This window comes from Seriola lalandi, unplaced genomic scaffold (assembly GCF_002814215.2).
Source record: "Seriola lalandi dorsalis isolate HSWRI2012SDOR001 ecotype SW California unplaced genomic scaffold, Sedor1 jcf7180002054928, whole genome shotgun sequence".
NCBI lineage: Eukaryota > Metazoa > Chordata > Actinopteri > Carangiformes > Carangidae > Seriola > Seriola lalandi.
Window position 1 is genome coordinate 275,853 of NW_019525480.1, and position 17,500 is coordinate 293,352.

Genomic DNA, 17,500 nt, shown 5'->3' on the forward strand with positions numbered 1-17,500 from the left:
CCTACAATCTGAACCAGGGTCAGATTTCATCCACACTATAAAATAACATGACTCACCTACAGTCATGATGAATCTGTGGAAGAATGGATCGCTGCGTTCTTTGTCAGAGCTTTTTGCTCCACACCAGTATGTCCCAGCGTCGTCTGCTGTTACAGCGCTCACTGTAATGGTGATATTTCTCTTCTGTCTGTCGTCATTCAAGGAAAACCTCCCATTGTTCATCTTGTTAGGTTGGGTGCTTACTAGACGTTCACATACAGACGGATCTTCTCCCTTACAAATTAATTTGTTAGTATGAGAAGTGTGACTCCTATAATCACACCAGTATGTGAAGGTTTCTCCAACCATTGGGGATCTTCTGAAGTTATGAATTTCTGTAGATAGACACAGATTTAAATAAAACAGTTGTATAAATAATGGTTCTCATTTAGAAAAACTAAAATATTAGTATGCTTTAATATATGAACAAACTTCAGAAGCTGCAGATGTTAATTACTCACTTTTAACCTCCAGTCGTATTTGTCTGAGGGCAATTTGTTGATTTCCGTCTTTTGATTCCAGTCCACACCAGTAGACACCAGCATCCTCTGAGGACACATTACTGATGGACATGTTGAAGCTGCTGTTGGTGGCTGTGAGAGTGAACCTCCCATTTGACCTTGTTTCCTCACAGATGTCACCTTTCTCTTTGTAGAAAAACCTGACTCTGGACTTGTTATGATGACACATGATGGTGGTTTTAGCTGTTCTGTACGCAGTTTGATTAAACGGAAAATAACAGAAATCTAACACAACTGATTCAATACGATGCACACACGACCCAAGCTCCCCTCTGGTGATCGACCTCCCGGCCTGCTCAATCTGATCAATCATTGCAGACCAGGCATATCAATCAAACAGGCACGCCCCCCAAAATACCCGTTTTTAAGGCCTAATATCTAATTAATTAGATGATTATTTTCAGAAGGACCACCAGAACCAATTTAAAACACAAGGTTAGAAAACGTTTTACACTGTGGTTTTACAGTTTAACGTTAGCACACATGCTAACTTCAACTACAATAACATTACAAGTTACTCCTCACATATATGCTATTTGCCAAATGGATGTTGGATGTATTCAATTAGCTTATAAGACTAATTTAACTTAGTTTACCTTGAACTGTGAAAGTTAACCGTGTTAGCAGCAGGCTCAGCTACCGATGCAGGTGGGTGTACTTGGTGTCCTCGGGGACACAGGTCAGATCAACCCCTCACTCTTCCCCAGCTCCTCCCTCTCATCCAAATATGGTTTCTTCTGGCTCCAAAAAAACAAGATGGCGGCGCCATTAAGCCAAAGTCCAGGATTCAAAACGGCAGTTGACAAACCAGTGAGTGGCGTCCCGGCAGTTTGCCACTTGACTTCAGCACAACAGTATGCTACAAAACTTTATGAACTTTATGAATCCTTTAGGGAGACAAGAAAATATGCTTATATATATATATATATATATGAAAATACACAGTATTATAGCAGTGGTTCCAGAGAAGGTCAAGAAAGTGTGTGTTTTATGTTTCTAATGAAAACAATACCTTAACACAAGAACAAGAGGAAACATGGTGCCAGGGAAAAAACTAAGTAAATTTAATGACAAACAGTTTTAATAAGACTAAGAGTTGCTGAGAAGGGGGCAAGTGTGCTCAGCAGTGCTTTGAGTTAAATGCTAAGCTTAGCCTGCTAATATGCTCACAATGACAATGCTAACATGTTGATGTTTAGCAGATATAATGTGTATATTATAATAATAATTCTATTGTTCATTGAAAATGTATTCCCGATCAGTTGTGGGCTAGCAGTGAAACACTGATAACAGTTATGAATTGTGTTCATTTTTTAGACAGTTTGTTTATTTATTTAGCTTAGCTCTCCTTAAATTGACCGCTGCAGCCAGCACATTGGTTCAAAACACGCAACCTATACTTTGAAGACGAGTTGTTCCTGATTCCGACTAGACTTCCTTATTCAATTTTTATTGTACGAGTTGGATAATGGAACAAACTGACCATGGATGTATTATAATCTTATAATATACAGTATATAATTATAATATCTTATAATACATCCATGAAACTGATGCTTTGGTGTGCTGAATTGAATGGCACATGTTCGTTCAGTGGGACGATAACACGTGCAAAGCGTTAACAGCATCGTCAACATACTTTACATTCGCATTTAGCACAAGTACGACAACAAAATTAGACAATACCCCCTACACTGGCATTTTTCATTATACAACGTGAACAACTGCAGAAGAATTTTACTTCATGCATTGCCCCAAAATCGCGGCCTGTAACGACTATGGTTGTCACTGCTTATTTATTTTCAAGTTTAAATAAAACGTTGGAATAACTTAGCTGAATAGCATTAAGAAAAACAACGCATGGCAGCTTTGTGTATATGGCACATTTCAAACTGTGACTAAATCAGGCTTTCTCTGTACAATTCCTTCAAAATGTCCGAAATTAATCGAAAAACAGTCACTACTTCAGTAGCCGTTGGTGGAGATGAGAGGGCGGTTGCTTAGTAACAGTTGGCTGGTTGGAGCACGAGAGACTGAGAAGGGGGTTGGGCGAACGGCTCTCCGGACTCGACACTCCCCTCGCTTTTGATTGGCCGCTGGCCTGCAGTTTTCGCGCCAACGCGCTGCATTGTGGGGATGGTTAGCGGAAGTCGACCGGTCGCGGGGAAGCTGGAGGCTGGTCGGGCGGAGGGGCGTCGTGTTGTTGCGTTTACGATTTGACTCCCGAGGGGGGAGATTTTAAATTTCAAACTCAGTCCAAACTGTTACTGGAAGTTTTTTACGAATGAGGGGCGAAGAGTCGTCCGATTCGGAGTCGGGGAGGATGGAGGAGAGTTCGGTCCGGAGGAGTTTGGAGACGTTGTGTCAGGAGCTGAACATGGACGAACAGACTGCCGCTGCGGCCATGGAGAACTTCACTGCCATATGGAATACATACACCCTGGAGGTAACTAACGTCCTCCGTGTCTCTTTAATCGTCCAGCCTGAACTTAAACTCAGAGCCACACGTACAGTTAAATACCCTTAACTTTTAGTGCACTGTAAACCCTCTACAGATCTAAACTTCACCGCTGTGCGAAGCACACACACCGAGTTAAAGGGCTTCAACTAACCACTGTTTACATCGTCCAACTGAAGAGCTGAGCACAAAGTTAACTGTCAGTAATCGATTAGTTATTTTGACTAGTCAGAATGCCAGATAAATTCAGAATGGTTTTAGAAATATTCTCTGAAAATAAACAGAATATTTTGAGTTTTCCACTGCTGTTCCTACAAAATGAGACGATGATGTCACCTTTGAGCTTTGGTGATGTCATTTTTTGGGCATTCTGTAAATAAACAACTGATTATCTGGGAAAACATCAGAATCAGCTTTAATGGCCAAGAATGTTTTTCTTCTGGTTCTCAGTGTACTTACACATAGTGCACAGTACCAATAACAATGTACAGGGAGATGCACATGGACATACAGCAAATACAAGGACAACAAAGCCAAGCAAAGATAAATAAATGAGTTATGACAACTGTTAAGACACAATAGACACAACCAAGGCGAAGGTCTGGGAGAGTGATCAACAAATTAATTAATAATGAAAAAATTGATTGAATATGAAAATAATTCTTCTGAATTTTATCTCTTTCATTTGTCTATTTATTTTTATTTGGTTTGAAAAGCAAAAAAAAAAACCAAATAGGTTTAATAAGTTTTGAGAAGTGACTTAATATCTTTGTGCAAACTTCACATTTAAGACACGTTAACCAGCAATTTCATGAGCTGTCTGTGTGTTGTCAAGTGATTTGATGTTTGTAGTTCAACAAATAACACACCATGAACTTTATTGATCCCACACAAGGTAACTGAAACATCACAGTAGCAAAAGGAAGTGCAAGAACAGAATGCATAGTTTAAATAAGTAACCTTGAATATCATTATAAGAGTGATTTTACAGCTTTGACATTAATTACGACTTTTCTATGAGGTGACAGATCAGAGGGGGAAGTAGCAGCTGCCAGCATGCTGGTTAAATGACAACCTGAAAACAGCTGCTTGGGCTTGTGTTACTCTACAAAGTGACATTTACCAGCTGGAGTAGTCAAAACAATTCATCAGTCACTGTCGGAGCAGAATAAAAAACACTAAGAACACTTTTTATCATGTGTTTTTGGAGAGTCTTAACACAAGTTCAGTGCTAAGCAGGTCAGTTAGGTTAGATATGTCTATTCTATGGTAATTGTTTTAAAAAGGAGATGATAAAGACTTTTATTCTCCTGCTATTCAACATTGTGTTACGTGTTTGGGTGCAGCTATTCTACAGATGATTAAATGATTAATTGTTTTGTCTTTTTAAGAAGAGAAAATTTGTAAAGGGAAATATGCAGATCACCATTTCCCAGAGTCCAAAGTGACATTTGTCAGACCAACAACAAACCAACCAACACTGCACCTTATTCAGTTTATAGTGATATAAAACAGAGACAGTCAGAAAATACTCAAATTTGACAAACTGGTTATGATGAATATTTGACGGGTTTGTGTGAAAGAAGACGATTGACTGTTTATCAAGATTGCTGTTTAATTTACTGTATTGGCTAATAGATCAATTGTGCTCTAATCAAGTGACCTCAGCTCCTGAAAGGCTAATTTCAGATTGTGATATTGGCATTTTAATAATGTCAGTCAACTTTAGTATTTCCTTCTAAAACTTATATGTCTTTTTTTAATTTAAAATAAAGTTTTCCAAAGTGTCGGATAACTCCAGTCATCAGTTAAATGCTGTAAAATTTAGACTCTTATTAAAAAAGGACCAGCTAAATTTTCTTTTGGTAAATAAGATTTAAAAGTAAAACTTTAGATATTATTTTTGGATGCAGAAACTGCTGTGGCATCTGACAACAACAGAACAAAACTTAGCAAACAATAGTTGAATTTGCACAGCGATTTTTAACTTCACATCTGCAACTTTTCATGTTCCTCTTGATGTCCACGAGTTTGAGTTGGTGTTGTTGGAGTGGAGCCTTGACTGACGAGCTTTCTGTTTGTGCAGACAGAAGACAACACATGATGTTTGTTAAAGTGACGTGTTGTTTTGTCTCTGCAGGGGGAGGTGGTCCACTGGCTGGCCTGTTCGCTCTACGCAGCCTGCAGGAAGGGATCCACCCCCACCGTGGGTAAAGGGCTGATGGAGGGAAACTGTGTCTCCCTCACCAGGATCCTCCGCTCCTCCAAACTCAGGTCAGTCACTGTTGGCTCTGCAGCACCTAAAACATTTAATCTGCCACTAAAAGACATCAGAGGGGACTTTTAATGTCATACATGTGATGTTATCCTGCATGTTGCTCCTAACTCCCCTCTCCCTGCTCTCTCAGTCTGATCCAGTTCTTCTCTAAGATGAGGAAGTGGGCCGACATGTCCAACCTCCATCAGGACTTCAGGCTGCGAATGGAGCGGCTGGAGCGCAACTTTGAGGTTTCCACGGTGATCTTCCGCAAGTTCGAGCCCATCTTCATGGACATGTTTCAGAACCCACAGGGAGGCGAGCCGCCACGGCAGCCGCGCAGCAGGAAGCACAGGCACGACACACACACATACACACACACACACACACACACACACAAACACACACACAGATAACACACCGTCATCCTGTTCAGTCTAACTGAGTGTGTCCTCTCTCTGGCTCACAGGCGGCTGCCCTGTCACATCAGTGATGTGTTCAAGTTCTGCTGGACGCTGTTCGTCTACACCAAAGGTACAAAGAAACAGAACCAGACAGCTGAGCGGCTAGAAACTCATGTTGTTGTTGACGGTGTTGTCTCAGTGAACCACTATAAATCTCCAAATAATGTTTAAATTGTTGATTAGTTTGGATCACGTCTACAACTAACAACTATTTTCATTATTAATGAATCTGCAAATTATTTTCTCCGTAATTTCCCACAAGTTGATATATTTTACCACTTTTATTCCATTTAAAGTCTAAAACCTAAAGACATTCAGATAAAACTTATATTTACAATGAAGAGCAGAAAATCCTCGTTTGAGAAGATGAAAAATGACTAAATGATTATTAGATTAGTTTTCTCTCATTTGATAACTGTAGTTAGATTAGTTCTGTGATTACCTGTGTGTTAAATATGAACTCTGTGTGTGTGTGTGTGTGTGTGTGTGTGTGTGTGTGTGTGTGTGTGTGTGTGTGTGTAGGTAACTTCCGTATGATCGGTGACGACCTGGTGAATTCGTACCACCTGCTGCTCTGCTGTCTGGACCTGGTGTTTGGAAACGCTCTGCTGTGTGCCAACAGGAAGGACCTGATCAACCCGACCTTCAGAGGTGTGTGTGTGTGTGTGTGTGTGTGTGTGTTCAGACCGAAACAGGTGCGTTCTGCTGTAGGATGTTTCTTTGTTGGCTTATAAATGTCTTAAGAAGCATTAAATGTGATTTTAAAACTCTGCAGATACTGCAAGTATTCCTCACTAAGCCTGTGTATTCACTAGTGTGTGTGTGTGTGTGTGTGTGTGTGCGCGCGCGCTTGCGTGTGTGTGTGTGTGTGTGTGTAGGTCTGCCTGCTCTGTATCGTGCTGATGGTCACATTTCAGCGGACGAGCCTCCTCCCTGTGTGTTGGAGAGGTTGTGTGAGCTGCATGACGGACTGGTGGTGGAAGCGAAGGGCATCAAACAGCACTACTTCAAACCGTACATACAGAAACTGTTCCAGAAGCAGGTACACGCACATTCAGCGTTGTTTGGTTTTGGAGCCAAAAACTTTCAAATCTAAACGTTTATAGTTATTGCTTATGGAGTTTTTATGATTGTAGTTGTTGCTTTTAAAGCAAATCTTCTACTTTTCATCCATCTGTTATGGTTAACTTGAGTCTTTCCTCATCTGTTTTCCCTGATCAGATTCTGAGAGGTAACGGGGAGCTGCTAACAGAACTGTTGGATCCTCAGAACTTCATCGATAACAAGTAAGAAACAAGAGCCCATAGATATTACATATTATCCCACACCGTCTCTGTGTCTCAGTTTAGCTTCTTATCATAGATCGAAGTGTTAAACTGTACGTCTTCCCTCCAGTAAAGCCATAAACAGGGAGTACGAGGAGTACGTGTTGACGGTGGGAGATTTTGATGAACGAGTGTTTCTGGGAGCCGACGCCGACGAGGAAATAGGAACCCCGAGGAAGATTGTTCAGGAACCGTCCGCCAGTCAGACGACCAATCAGAGCCAGCTGCAGCAGCATGTAGAGAAGGTACACACACACACACACACACACACACACACACACACACACACACACACAGATCCAGTATGTATCGTTACTGTCAACCCATGAAAAGACCAAAACCAACAATTTGTTTCTCTGCTCAGTCGGTGGCTCTCGGCTAAAAGGCCATTCCTTCTTACTGGCCATTTCCTGAAGCAGCTGCTCACTGTAGTTTTTAGCCTCAGAAACATGAATGTGAATGTTTATTCATACATCACCTTTCAACAACAAGGGAAGTCGATGCACTGAACATAAAACACAAGACAAGAGAGAAAAGAAACGAGAGTGTGAAGAGGTGGAGATGGTAAATTAAGATAAAAATAAGATCAAATAGATTCAAACAAGATCAAACAGGAGAATAAAAACTGGAGTGCATTTTAATTTAACTACAGTTTTAAGCCTCAATGTAAATAAACAAATTTCAGTCGACATCAAATAAACTACAAACACAATCAACAGCATCAGTAATAATCTCTGTGTCTCTGCAGTCCGGCTCTCTCGCTCCCTCCACCCCTCTGACCGGACGGGTTTACCTGAAGGAGAAGGACCTGCTCGTCACGCCCGTCTCCTCGGCAACGCAGAGCGTCAGCCGGCTGCAGAGCATGGTGGCCGGGCTGAGGACGGCCCCCAGCGACCACCTGATGTCAATACTCAAGTCAGTTCCTCTTGTTGTCTCTTTGTACGTCATGAAGAATCAGACCAGGACAGAGCTTTAACTTTAACTAGGGGTAAAATTATTTTACTGTTCCTGCTGTTAATTTTTCATATTTAGAGAAATATAAGAACTACAGCTGAAAGACAGAATGTTAATAATTAATAATAATTTTTGTGATATGAACCTGACTATCTTTGGGAGGCAGACGCACAGTTTGGGACAGAAGGTCGATGACAGCTTTGATAATCAGTTCATTTAAGACTTTAAATGCTCGATCACTTGATCTTCTTAAACGTGAAGATTTGGTATCTTTGATAAGTCGAACCATAAGACGAGACTTTAAACTCTACCAACCCAAGAAAGTCGTCTATCATTATTTTTTACACACATCAAAAGATATTTAAATATATTATTATAGAGCATATTATTAATCCATCCTGCTATAAATAGTTTAGAAAAAAAATTAAATCTTTCAACTCAGAAAAACAAAGTCCAAAGACGAATGAAATCCTCTGAACGCATCACATTTCATTCTCATGCAATAAACTTACAGCTTAAATAATGTCACAGTTTGTTACAGTCAGCTGTTTTAAAAACAACTTTTTTCTTTTCTTTGTGATTACTTTGTAATTTTATCTGTTCAGTTATTAATCTTTTAAATAATGATAATGATAAAGATGGAGCTGCTCCGATAGATATCTTTTAATTTAGTTTGATATAATAAACTCTGTGTGCTAACAGCGCTAACAGTGCTAATAGTCCAGTGTTGTTGTTAAAGGTCGTGCTCCAGAAATCCCACAGAGTCCATACTGGCCAGAGTGAAGACACTGGGACAAACCTTCAAAGAACATTACACCAACGACTCGGAGGACACACCCGGATCTCATATGGGTACGAGTTATTTATAGAAACTGTTTAAGAGATGTGTTGATTTGTTTTGGAGGCTGCAGTTTTATCACATCGTACAGAGGTGTAAGTGTTAATTAGCCGACTGTCGTTGATGTAAACAGGGTAGATAAAATAATACAAGCATCAATTCAAGGCGTACCTAATAAACTGACTTCTGACTGTACATTTTGACTGAAATAATGGGATTTCCTGACTTTACTGAATCAGCAGCATCCATGAGGTATAAAATATATCTGTGGTCTTTTGTGTCAGACTTCGCAGAGAACCGTCTGAAGCTGGCTGAGATCCTCTACTACAAGATCCTGGAGAACGTGATGGTTCCGGAAACCAAGCGGCTGCAGGGCAAAGACATGAGTGTAAGCAGCAGTGACGGCATGTGTCAGTATGTTCATGGGATTTCACAGAGTCTCTAAATCTTAAAGTGGCTTAAATAGATGTTTTTATAATAATGTATCAGATGAACCAAGAATCATCAGTTGAATCTGCAGCTGCCGAGTTTCAGCTCATTGTTTATCTGACTCCACGGCTCAGAGGGTCGTCTTCAGCTGCAGCAGGCAGATGTTCAGAGAAACAGCTGTAAAAAAGTCCTGTCCTCTGTCCTCTACCTGCAAACAGCAGACGGACTCAGTCAGAGAGCAGCTGGAGAACATGGTGGATGTTTCTGTTTCTTGTGGTTATTGTTTTTACTTTAAGTAAATAGAAACGTGTGTGTGTGTGTGTGTGTGTGTGTGTGTGTTGTTAGGTGTTGTTGGAGCAGGACATCTTCCACTGCTCCCTGATGGCGTGTTGCCTGGAGGTGGTGTTGTTCTCCTACAGCTCCCAGAGAACCTTCCCATGGATCATCAGTATCTTCAAACTCGCCCCGTTCTACTTCTTCAAGGTGACACACGCTCAAAAACACAAACTCGTGTTTAAGTATCAGTCAGAGACGCTGCCTGACGCCTCAGGAAAAGCTGCAGCTGTTTACATTTGTTCAGTTTACTTGAAACGCAATATACAGTAACACAGCCGATCTTTGCCGTGTATGACTAGAGCTGGATTGATTGTGTGTGCAGGTGATCGAGGTGTTTATCCGCTCGGAGGAAGGTCTGTCCAGAGACATGGTGAAGCACCTGAACTCGATCGAGGAGCAGGTTCTGGAGAGCAGAGCGTGGACCGCAGACTCGGCCCTGTGGAGCGCCATGCAGGCTGCTGGGAACAAAGTCCCCACGGTGGAGGAGGTCAGCGATACACACAACCGAGACACACACACACACACACACACACACACACACACACACACACACACACACACACACACACAACACAAAACACACTGTGAAACAATCTGTGTGTTGAATCACCTGTGAACACACACCTGTTTGCCAAAGTGTCCTCGACATGGGAGACACGTCCTCTTCTTCTTTTTGCTGCTTCGTCCTCCTTTCTGTCTCAACTCTTCCCTCTCTCCCTCCAGGTGAATTTTTCCTCCTGTCTCGACACCGGTTCTGCTTCCGGCTCCAGCGGTGGAGGTCAGTCTCACCTGCCTCTGGTCGCCCTCTCTCCCATCATCCACCCCCGCATCAGGGAGTTCAGATCAGGGCTGGGCAGCGCCCGCAAAGGTGGGTGTTGAGGTGTTTATTTTGTGTTTGTAGGCGACGTATGCTACACAACAAACCAAGTCACCTGTGGTCAATATCAGTGTGTGTTATGTGATTATAAATCCTGTCCATTTAATACAATTTTATTAGTTTTTAGCCAAAAAAAGAAAAATGAAGCAAATTCATTAAAAAATAGCAAATGTCTGACTAATTTAACTTAAATGAAATGTTCAAATTAAATACAGGAAGTGCTTTACTTAACTTTTTTCTCTCCCTCCTTCTTCCAGATGTGCCTCCCTCTCCACTTTCGGTCCACGACAGGTACAGCTCTCCTGCAGCCGGCAGCGCCAAGCGGCGTCTTTTCGGCGACGACCCTCCGGCCCCGACGTCGGGACTGAACCCCAGCCTGAGCCCGGTGTCGTCTCCGGCCAAGAGGCTGACGTTCGGCACGAGCGCCACCCTGAGGATCGGAGGTCAGGGTAGCCAGACCACCGTTCTCAGCATCCCACTGCAAGGTACACACACACACACACACACATACACACACACACCAATCAGAATATTCAACAAACTTCCATTAGAAATCAAACCACCGTGTCTCGTGTGTGTGTGACCATCTGCAGGTATGAATAATGACCGCACCATCGCACTGATCCCGGTTCAGCCGTGTGACTCCTCCGGTACCGTCACTGCTCAGTTTCTGCTCACCGCCTCCCCGAGCCGAGCCCCCGCCGCCGCACCCACGGCCTCCGACCCCCAGACAGGAGCCAGTCGGCCGCGACGCACCGGATCGCTCGCCCTGTTCTTCAGGAAGGTAGGAGCTCAGCTGGACGTTCACATGTTGAGACCAGCGCTGTCATACCGCCACGAGAGCAGCGTGACGGTTATGATTGGACAGTCAGCTGATCCGTCTCCTAACGCGTTCATCTCCCGAGAATCATCAGCATCCAAAACTTCACTGTGTGTCTTTGATAAAAACTGTCAGTGACTTTCTCTTTCCCTCGAGCTGCTGAACCAACGATCCCCTGAAGTCCAGAACCATGATTTTTTTTATCTTGTGGTCACAAAAGTTCTTTGTTTCTGGACTTTCAGGACTCTGCTGTCTTTAGTTTTCTAGCTTCTCCTCTGTCTGACATCAGAACCAGAACACTTTATTGATCCCCAGGGGGAAATTAGGTCGAGTTACCGTTGCTCCTTCAGCAAAGAATAGAGAAAAGATTATAAAGATAGAAATAGAGATTAATATGAACATAAAAATAAAAAATATATCCTTATACTATAATATCTATATATAAAAATAGAAATATGTAAAATAGTACATTAAACACTTACACCAGGTGCTGTTTACCTCCTCGTGCATGTTTCAGTCTTGTGACCACCGTGTCCTCCGTCTTGTCTCAGGTGTATCACCTGGCCAGTGTTCGTCTGAGGGATCTGTGCGTGAGGTTGGACATCTCGTCGGAGCTGCGTGGGAAAATCTGGACGTGTTTCGAACACGCTCTGGTCCACTGCACTGACCTGATGAAGGACAGACACCTGGACCAGCTGATGCTCTGCTGTGTTTACATCATATCCAAAGTGAGAAAACTTCACTTGTTCACAAAATGCTTCTCATTTATTTTAGAAAAGTGACGACTGTGGTTTCAGACCCAGAGTCTCCTCACAGGGAATTAAAGAATGAAGTGACCTGTCAAAGAAAACCTCACTTTATTCACCCTGTTGTCTTTTTGTGTGACACTTTAAAATGATGGTTGGTTTCTAAAATTCACCATCTTTATAACCGTGTGGTTCTTTCTTCTCTTTGCTACAGATCACCAAAGAGACTCACACCTTCCAGGACATCATGAAGTGTTACCGCAGCCAACCACAGGCCAACAGCCATGTAAGAGACACACACACACACACACACACACACACACAGGCACAGGGATACACCTGTAGACAATAACATAAGAAGATCCCTGAAAAACAACATATATCAGCCAAACTAGCAATCACAGTAAAAAGTGGTTTAAAAATATGAACTGACCTCATGATTAAATGTTAGTGTACAATAACAATATTTTGTATGTGAAAACTTACTTACTGTGTGTGTGTGTGTGTGTGTGTGTGTGTGTGCAGGTGTACCGCAGTGTGTTGCTGCGTCACACTCCCAGGGAGCAGGTGGCTGATGAGAACATGGAGGTGGATCCTGTTTCTGGTGGCGAATGTAAGATCACAGACGCACGATTCTTAAACCTCCTGCACATTGACACGTCGAGCTGGAGGAAACTTAAAGGAGCAGAACACAAACTTTAACAAACTGATTAGATTTTGACCATATTTTTCAAATATTTGCCCCCAAATATTTTATTATCTTAGAATCTTAGTTAAATGATGTGACGAGTGACAGGTGTGACTTACTGAACCTTAAATACTCAGCATGAACCAACCTTCATTTCCTGTTTTTAACTTTTCAATTTCCTTTGAAAAGTTTCAGTTCTTTAAATTTGCTTTTTATTCTTTTTATTTCAGTTTTTCTCTTTGTTTTCAATGAATTGTGTGAAGAATTCTGTTTATTTATATTGTGAAAATAGTTTAGTTCGATCGACTAATCACTGCAGCTGATGTCAATCAATAATCCATCTGTGTGTTTCTTCAGCTGCCGAAAAAACCAATCAGGCTCCGGGAGAAGCAAACTCCGACCAATCAGGCGTGGAGGAACGTGGCGACCTCATCCAGTTTTACAACACCGTCTTCGTCCTGAAGATGAAAAGCTTCGCTCTGCGATACGCCACCTACGACAGCCGGGTACGACGCTCGCTCCGCCACTTCCTGTGGTGAAAACGACGAGGTTCCGTTAACGAATAGAAACGTGACTCCACTGTTTTCTGATCCCGCAGACGGACGCTCCTCCTCTCTCTCCGTTCCCGTCGGTCCGGGCTCAGCCTCTCTCTCCCCGCCGAGTCTCCCAGAGACACTCGCTGTACGTCTCCCCCCACAAGAACTCAGCCGGCTGCCTCACCCCCAACTCCTACACCTACAGGATCAACAGCAGCCCGTCCAAGGTGACAACACACACACACATGTATTAGGGCTTTATTGACGACCGCTTTGATTTGTATTGGAAAAATGTTCCTGACATTTGATTAGTTGATATTTCGAAGCCGATTCTGTCGTCACATTTATTCTGGGAAAAGTCTGAAGTTATTTTCTCAAGTCGAGGTCGTGACCTTTATTCACCTCAGAGGAAATAAATTCCTGGATCTTTCTGCCTCTGTTTGTGTGAACTCTAAACTTCCTCCATGTTGATCTGTCGTCTCGATAAATTCAGTTTAATGTCAGTGTCCACAGCCGCAACCCGTCAGTACAACAACATCGCATCAGGTCCATCAGGCTCTGCACCTGTCGGAGCTTTGTTGTGAATATTAGTGTCCTAAAATCTTAACTTACTAAATGTGAGGATCAGTCAGCAGAATCTGTCACTGGTTCCACACGTTTGGTTTCATATGAAAACAAACAACAAATCACAAAATGAGCAACAACGTCTGAAGCTCAGAGGAAAATCAGGAAGCTTCTACGTTTCAGCTTTTCTTTTTAATCAAAAACAAGTGAAATCAGAGCGTTACCTTCCTCTACAGTTTGTCAGCCTGTGGATAAACTTTCACATTCATCCTGCAGCGAGAGGCTGCTCTCACCTCAACGAAGACCTGGGAGTGTTGCGCCCTCTGCTGGTTTTATTGGTGTATCTCCAACAAGTGGTCACCTGACCCTGCAGCGCCAATCATTGAGTTACCTGCATCTGTATTGTGAAAGTCTGTTACCTGTTTCTGAGTGTCTGATTAAATGTCTGAGTGAGTCGTGTAACTAAAGAGATCTCAGGTAGATCACCTGTCGGGAGGCGGAGCAGCTCTGCCTCTAGTTCTACTCCGACTATCATGGACGTCGCTTTGTTCTGCTTCTTTTCTTCTGCATCGTATTTGTTGGAGTTGCAGTTCAGAAACATTTTCTTCACTCTCTAAATCAGAAGTTTTTGAGCCCAGAGAGTTGGAGACTAAACAGTTGATTAATGGTGAAAATAATAATAATAATAATAATAATTGGCTTGTTAATCAATAATGAAAACGTCACATTGAAACTTGACTGTCTGTTTGTGCGGCTCGCTCCCTGCAGGAGTTGTCAGACATCAACCGGATGATCAGGCAGGGCTGTGTGAGCAGGAAGAGGGCCTTCACCATGGAGGGTGACGTGATGATGTCATCAGCGGTGTGCGACTCCCCCAGCAAGAGGGCGTGTCCGGAGAACGGCAGCAGCCCGGACGTGCTGCTGAAGCGTCTGCAGGACGTCGTCTCCGAGCGTCAGAGTCGCTGACGGGACAGAAAACCTGAAACGTCCCAGAAACTGTTGGTCAGTTTAAAACGCTGCAGGTAACCGTGGAAACACGTTTGTAACTGACGCCTGTTCGTTATGACCTGAGGGTCGGACGAGCTCTGCAGTGAATAATGGCATTAATCAAGCCATCAGTTTCATCCAAAGCACATTTTGATTTGTGTTTTTCACAAGCCTCAAAACTCAAACTCACACACAGTGATAATATCAGAAATATGATATTTACAATTAACAGTGAACACACCACAGTCACTGAGATGTTTATCTACCTCTTCACTCAGAGCTCTGCAGGTGTGTCAAGAAGCTCAGGTGAACTGAACATCATCCAATTCATCGCTATTAAAATAAAACTAAATTATCACTTTCTGCAGAAGGAAGATGAAAAACTGTTCTGCTCTGTTTCTCTGAATCAATGAGATTCTCAGTTTTTGTTTTACAAAGTAGGATTCAGAATTCTGAGATAATAAGATTTTTTTTTCTGATAATTTTCTGTTAATTCAGAGAAACAGCAGAAACTTTTTTTTTTCTAAAGTGAGAAGCACTTCACTTTCCCTTCTCTCTCTCTCTCTCTCTCTCTCTGTCTCTCTCTGTCTCTCTCTCTCCCTCTCTCTCCCTCCCTCTGCTCTCTCTCTCTCTCTCTCTCTCTCTCTCTCTCTCACACAACCAGCGACACAAGTCAAGACCTGTATAATAAACCCCATCCACTTTCAGCAGAATAATATCTCCTCACATGAACTGTACAGGTCAGTACAGTGTTCAGCTCAAAAACATGCAGGTATTTCACTGTGGAACAGCTGAAGTATCACAGGAAGAAAAAAGTGAGAATTCAACACTTTAAATTTATTATAAGCTTCTTTTTTTCTTTACTTTTTTTTTTCTTATTGAGTGGCGACCTCGTCGGCTGTTTTCACTGAAGTGAAACTAAAACTGTCGGGACGAGCCCAGAGGGAATCAAACCCTCGCCTTTTGTTTTCACATATAGACGCCAGTATTAAAAAATGAAAGTCCATGAAGTGAAGAGGAAAGTCTCACTGATGTGGACCGTTTAAATGCTTCAACTATCAGGGATTGAAACGTCATGAGGTTTTGTAGCTTCAACAGATTTGACCTTTAAACTTTTGTCTGAATAGTTTCCTTTTAACGTGACGAATCGAGATCTGTTGTACATTCTCTAGTATTAAACGCCTTCACTACACCGTCGCCCGGCTCTCTACGTCTTAGAGATTTCACTGTCGAGGGAAAAGTTTTATTCTTTCTACTAATCAGTTTTGTTTCCTTTTTTAATTTTCCTCCTTGTGGTTGTGACCCATTAAACGCTGTATGATGCTGTAATAACAGGTTTAATGCTAACGACGAGAGTGCTGGATGAAACAGCATGTTTGTACCTGAGTGTGTAGTATCTACACTTCATCTTTTATTGAACTTAACTTTTTATTCATTCATACAACAGCATTGCTGTTAGAAATCAACATCTGTTTCCTTCACATCTGGGTTATTAAAAGCACATCAGCAGAAAGAGTTAAAGACAAAACACTTGTTGTGAATGAAAAGTAGATTAATAACAATAATGGATGAGAATCTGTCTCCAGGACTCGTCTTTGTCTCTGCTGCTTCCTGTGTCTTTGCTTTTCATGGAAATTTGTATTTTCTACAAACAGGTAACAGTTTTGTACAATAAAATTTACTTTAAGCTCTATTTATGTTTTTTTTATTCTTTTTTTATTCTGTGTCGTCACAATTCATCATGTTTGAACCAGAGAAGAAGATTTGGACGTTATGCTGAGCCTTTAAATATCCAGAGCAGAAATCTGAAGGATGTGGGAGACAAAATACATTTATTTTTGCATTTTTCCTCTGACATTTTAGATGCAGTCACCTCTTCATGACTCAGTTTCTCTAAATGAAACAACTGAAATTCTGTATTTCCATTATTTTCCATCATTGTTTTAATGATAACAAAAGAAAACAACGACCAAACATTCTTCAGTCCAGGGAAGAAGACTGAGGCTTCAGGCCCTTTTTCTCCTGCAGCAGACTCTCAGTAACACTGAAGGAATAATGAAACTATAATGCTTCATATCTGGTGAATATAATATCCTCTCTCTCTGTTGAAGTGAACACAATGGCCTGATCTAAAATTAGCCCGGTGTAGTATTTAGGTCTCCTGTGCGAGGAGCTGCCTCTCCGCGCTGCGGCTCGCCTCACTTCCTCTGACCTCACGTCTCCACAAGGTGAGCGCTGATAATCTGCCGCCGTGACATGAGATTATTCAGCATTTCACGGGCCGCTGCCTTTCACATGGATGGCTTCTCGCCGACGGCGGGTGTTTCCTGCTCTGATAAAGAGACGGAGCGAGTTCAAAACCTGTTCATCCGATTTACAGAAAAGCTGCCTCTGGATGAAACATCAGTCTGATGGTTTTATCTTTATGTTTAAGTTCTTTTAGGCTTTTCTTTACACCCAAACTTTAATTTTTACCAGAGGCCTGATGCATTTAAACACCCTGTCCAACACTCAAATCTGTTGTCCCAGCGTTGGTGTAATCCTGAATATTACATGTTTCACACACACGAGCTGCTGCAGACTGAAACATCTCATAACTAGTAAATGATCTCCATGAAATTTGATTCAGAAACTGAAGATAAGTTCTGACGGCTTTGATGA

General features: G+C 42.1%; 2 protein-coding genes across 8 annotated transcripts in view; one reads left to right on the forward strand and one right to left on the reverse strand.

The window, feature by feature from the left end:
• The window catches only part of LOC111644292 (CMRF35-like molecule 2), a 4,083-nt gene extending 2,826 nt beyond the window's left edge, over positions 1 to 1,257 (reverse strand). For 4 of the 7 annotated variants that reach the window (XR_015436213.1, XR_015436212.1, XR_015436211.1 and 1 more), the window contains exons 1-2: positions 501 to 1,231; positions 57 to 374 (exon numbers count right to left, since the gene is read on the reverse strand). Coding sequence is in view for 4 of the 7 variants with exons in the window: in XM_087170105.1 (XP_087026231.1) it covers positions 57 to 374; positions 501 to 873 (691 nt within the window). In the remaining 3 variants the exon portion in view is untranslated. Of the gene's footprint in view, positions 1 to 56; positions 375 to 500 lie in introns of all 7 variants that reach the window. The other 3 variants (XM_087170107.1, XM_087170106.1, XM_023393096.2) reach the window with 3 other exon arrangements.
• Positions 1,258 to 2,699: 1,442 nt separating this feature from the next.
• Positions 2,700 to 16,532, forward strand: rbl1 (retinoblastoma-like 1 (p107)). The gene is made up of 22 exons (XM_023393067.2): positions 2,700 to 3,006; positions 5,159 to 5,292; positions 5,427 to 5,630; positions 5,745 to 5,809; positions 6,262 to 6,390; positions 6,618 to 6,781; positions 6,961 to 7,025; positions 7,135 to 7,309; positions 7,813 to 7,979; positions 8,758 to 8,870; positions 9,141 to 9,244; positions 9,631 to 9,768; positions 9,944 to 10,108; positions 10,345 to 10,489; positions 10,756 to 10,983; positions 11,092 to 11,282; positions 11,870 to 12,046; positions 12,279 to 12,350; positions 12,590 to 12,677; positions 13,110 to 13,258; positions 13,351 to 13,515; positions 14,621 to 16,532. The coding sequence occupies exons 1-22, from the start codon at positions 2,845 to 2,847 to the stop codon at positions 14,816 to 14,818; spliced, it is 3,198 nt and encodes a 1,065-aa protein (XP_023248835.1). The 5' UTR covers positions 2,700 to 2,844; the 3' UTR covers positions 14,819 to 16,532.
• The last annotated feature ends 968 nt before the right edge of the window (positions 16,533 to 17,500 follow it).

Bases quoted from the DNA above. Each gene is read 5' to 3' on its own strand.
- rbl1 (XM_023393067.2), top strand. From the start codon at position 2,845: ATGAGGGGCGAAGAGTCGTCCGATTCGGAGTCGGGGAGGATGGAGGAG. The intron at 8,871-9,140 runs GTACGAGTTATT...CTTTTGTGTCAG, and splicing joins CACACCCGGATCTCATATGG to ACTTCGCAGAGAACCGTCTG. The intron at 10,984-11,091 runs GTACACACACAC...GACCATCTGCAG, and splicing joins TCTCAGCATCCCACTGCAAG to GTATGAATAATGACCGCACC.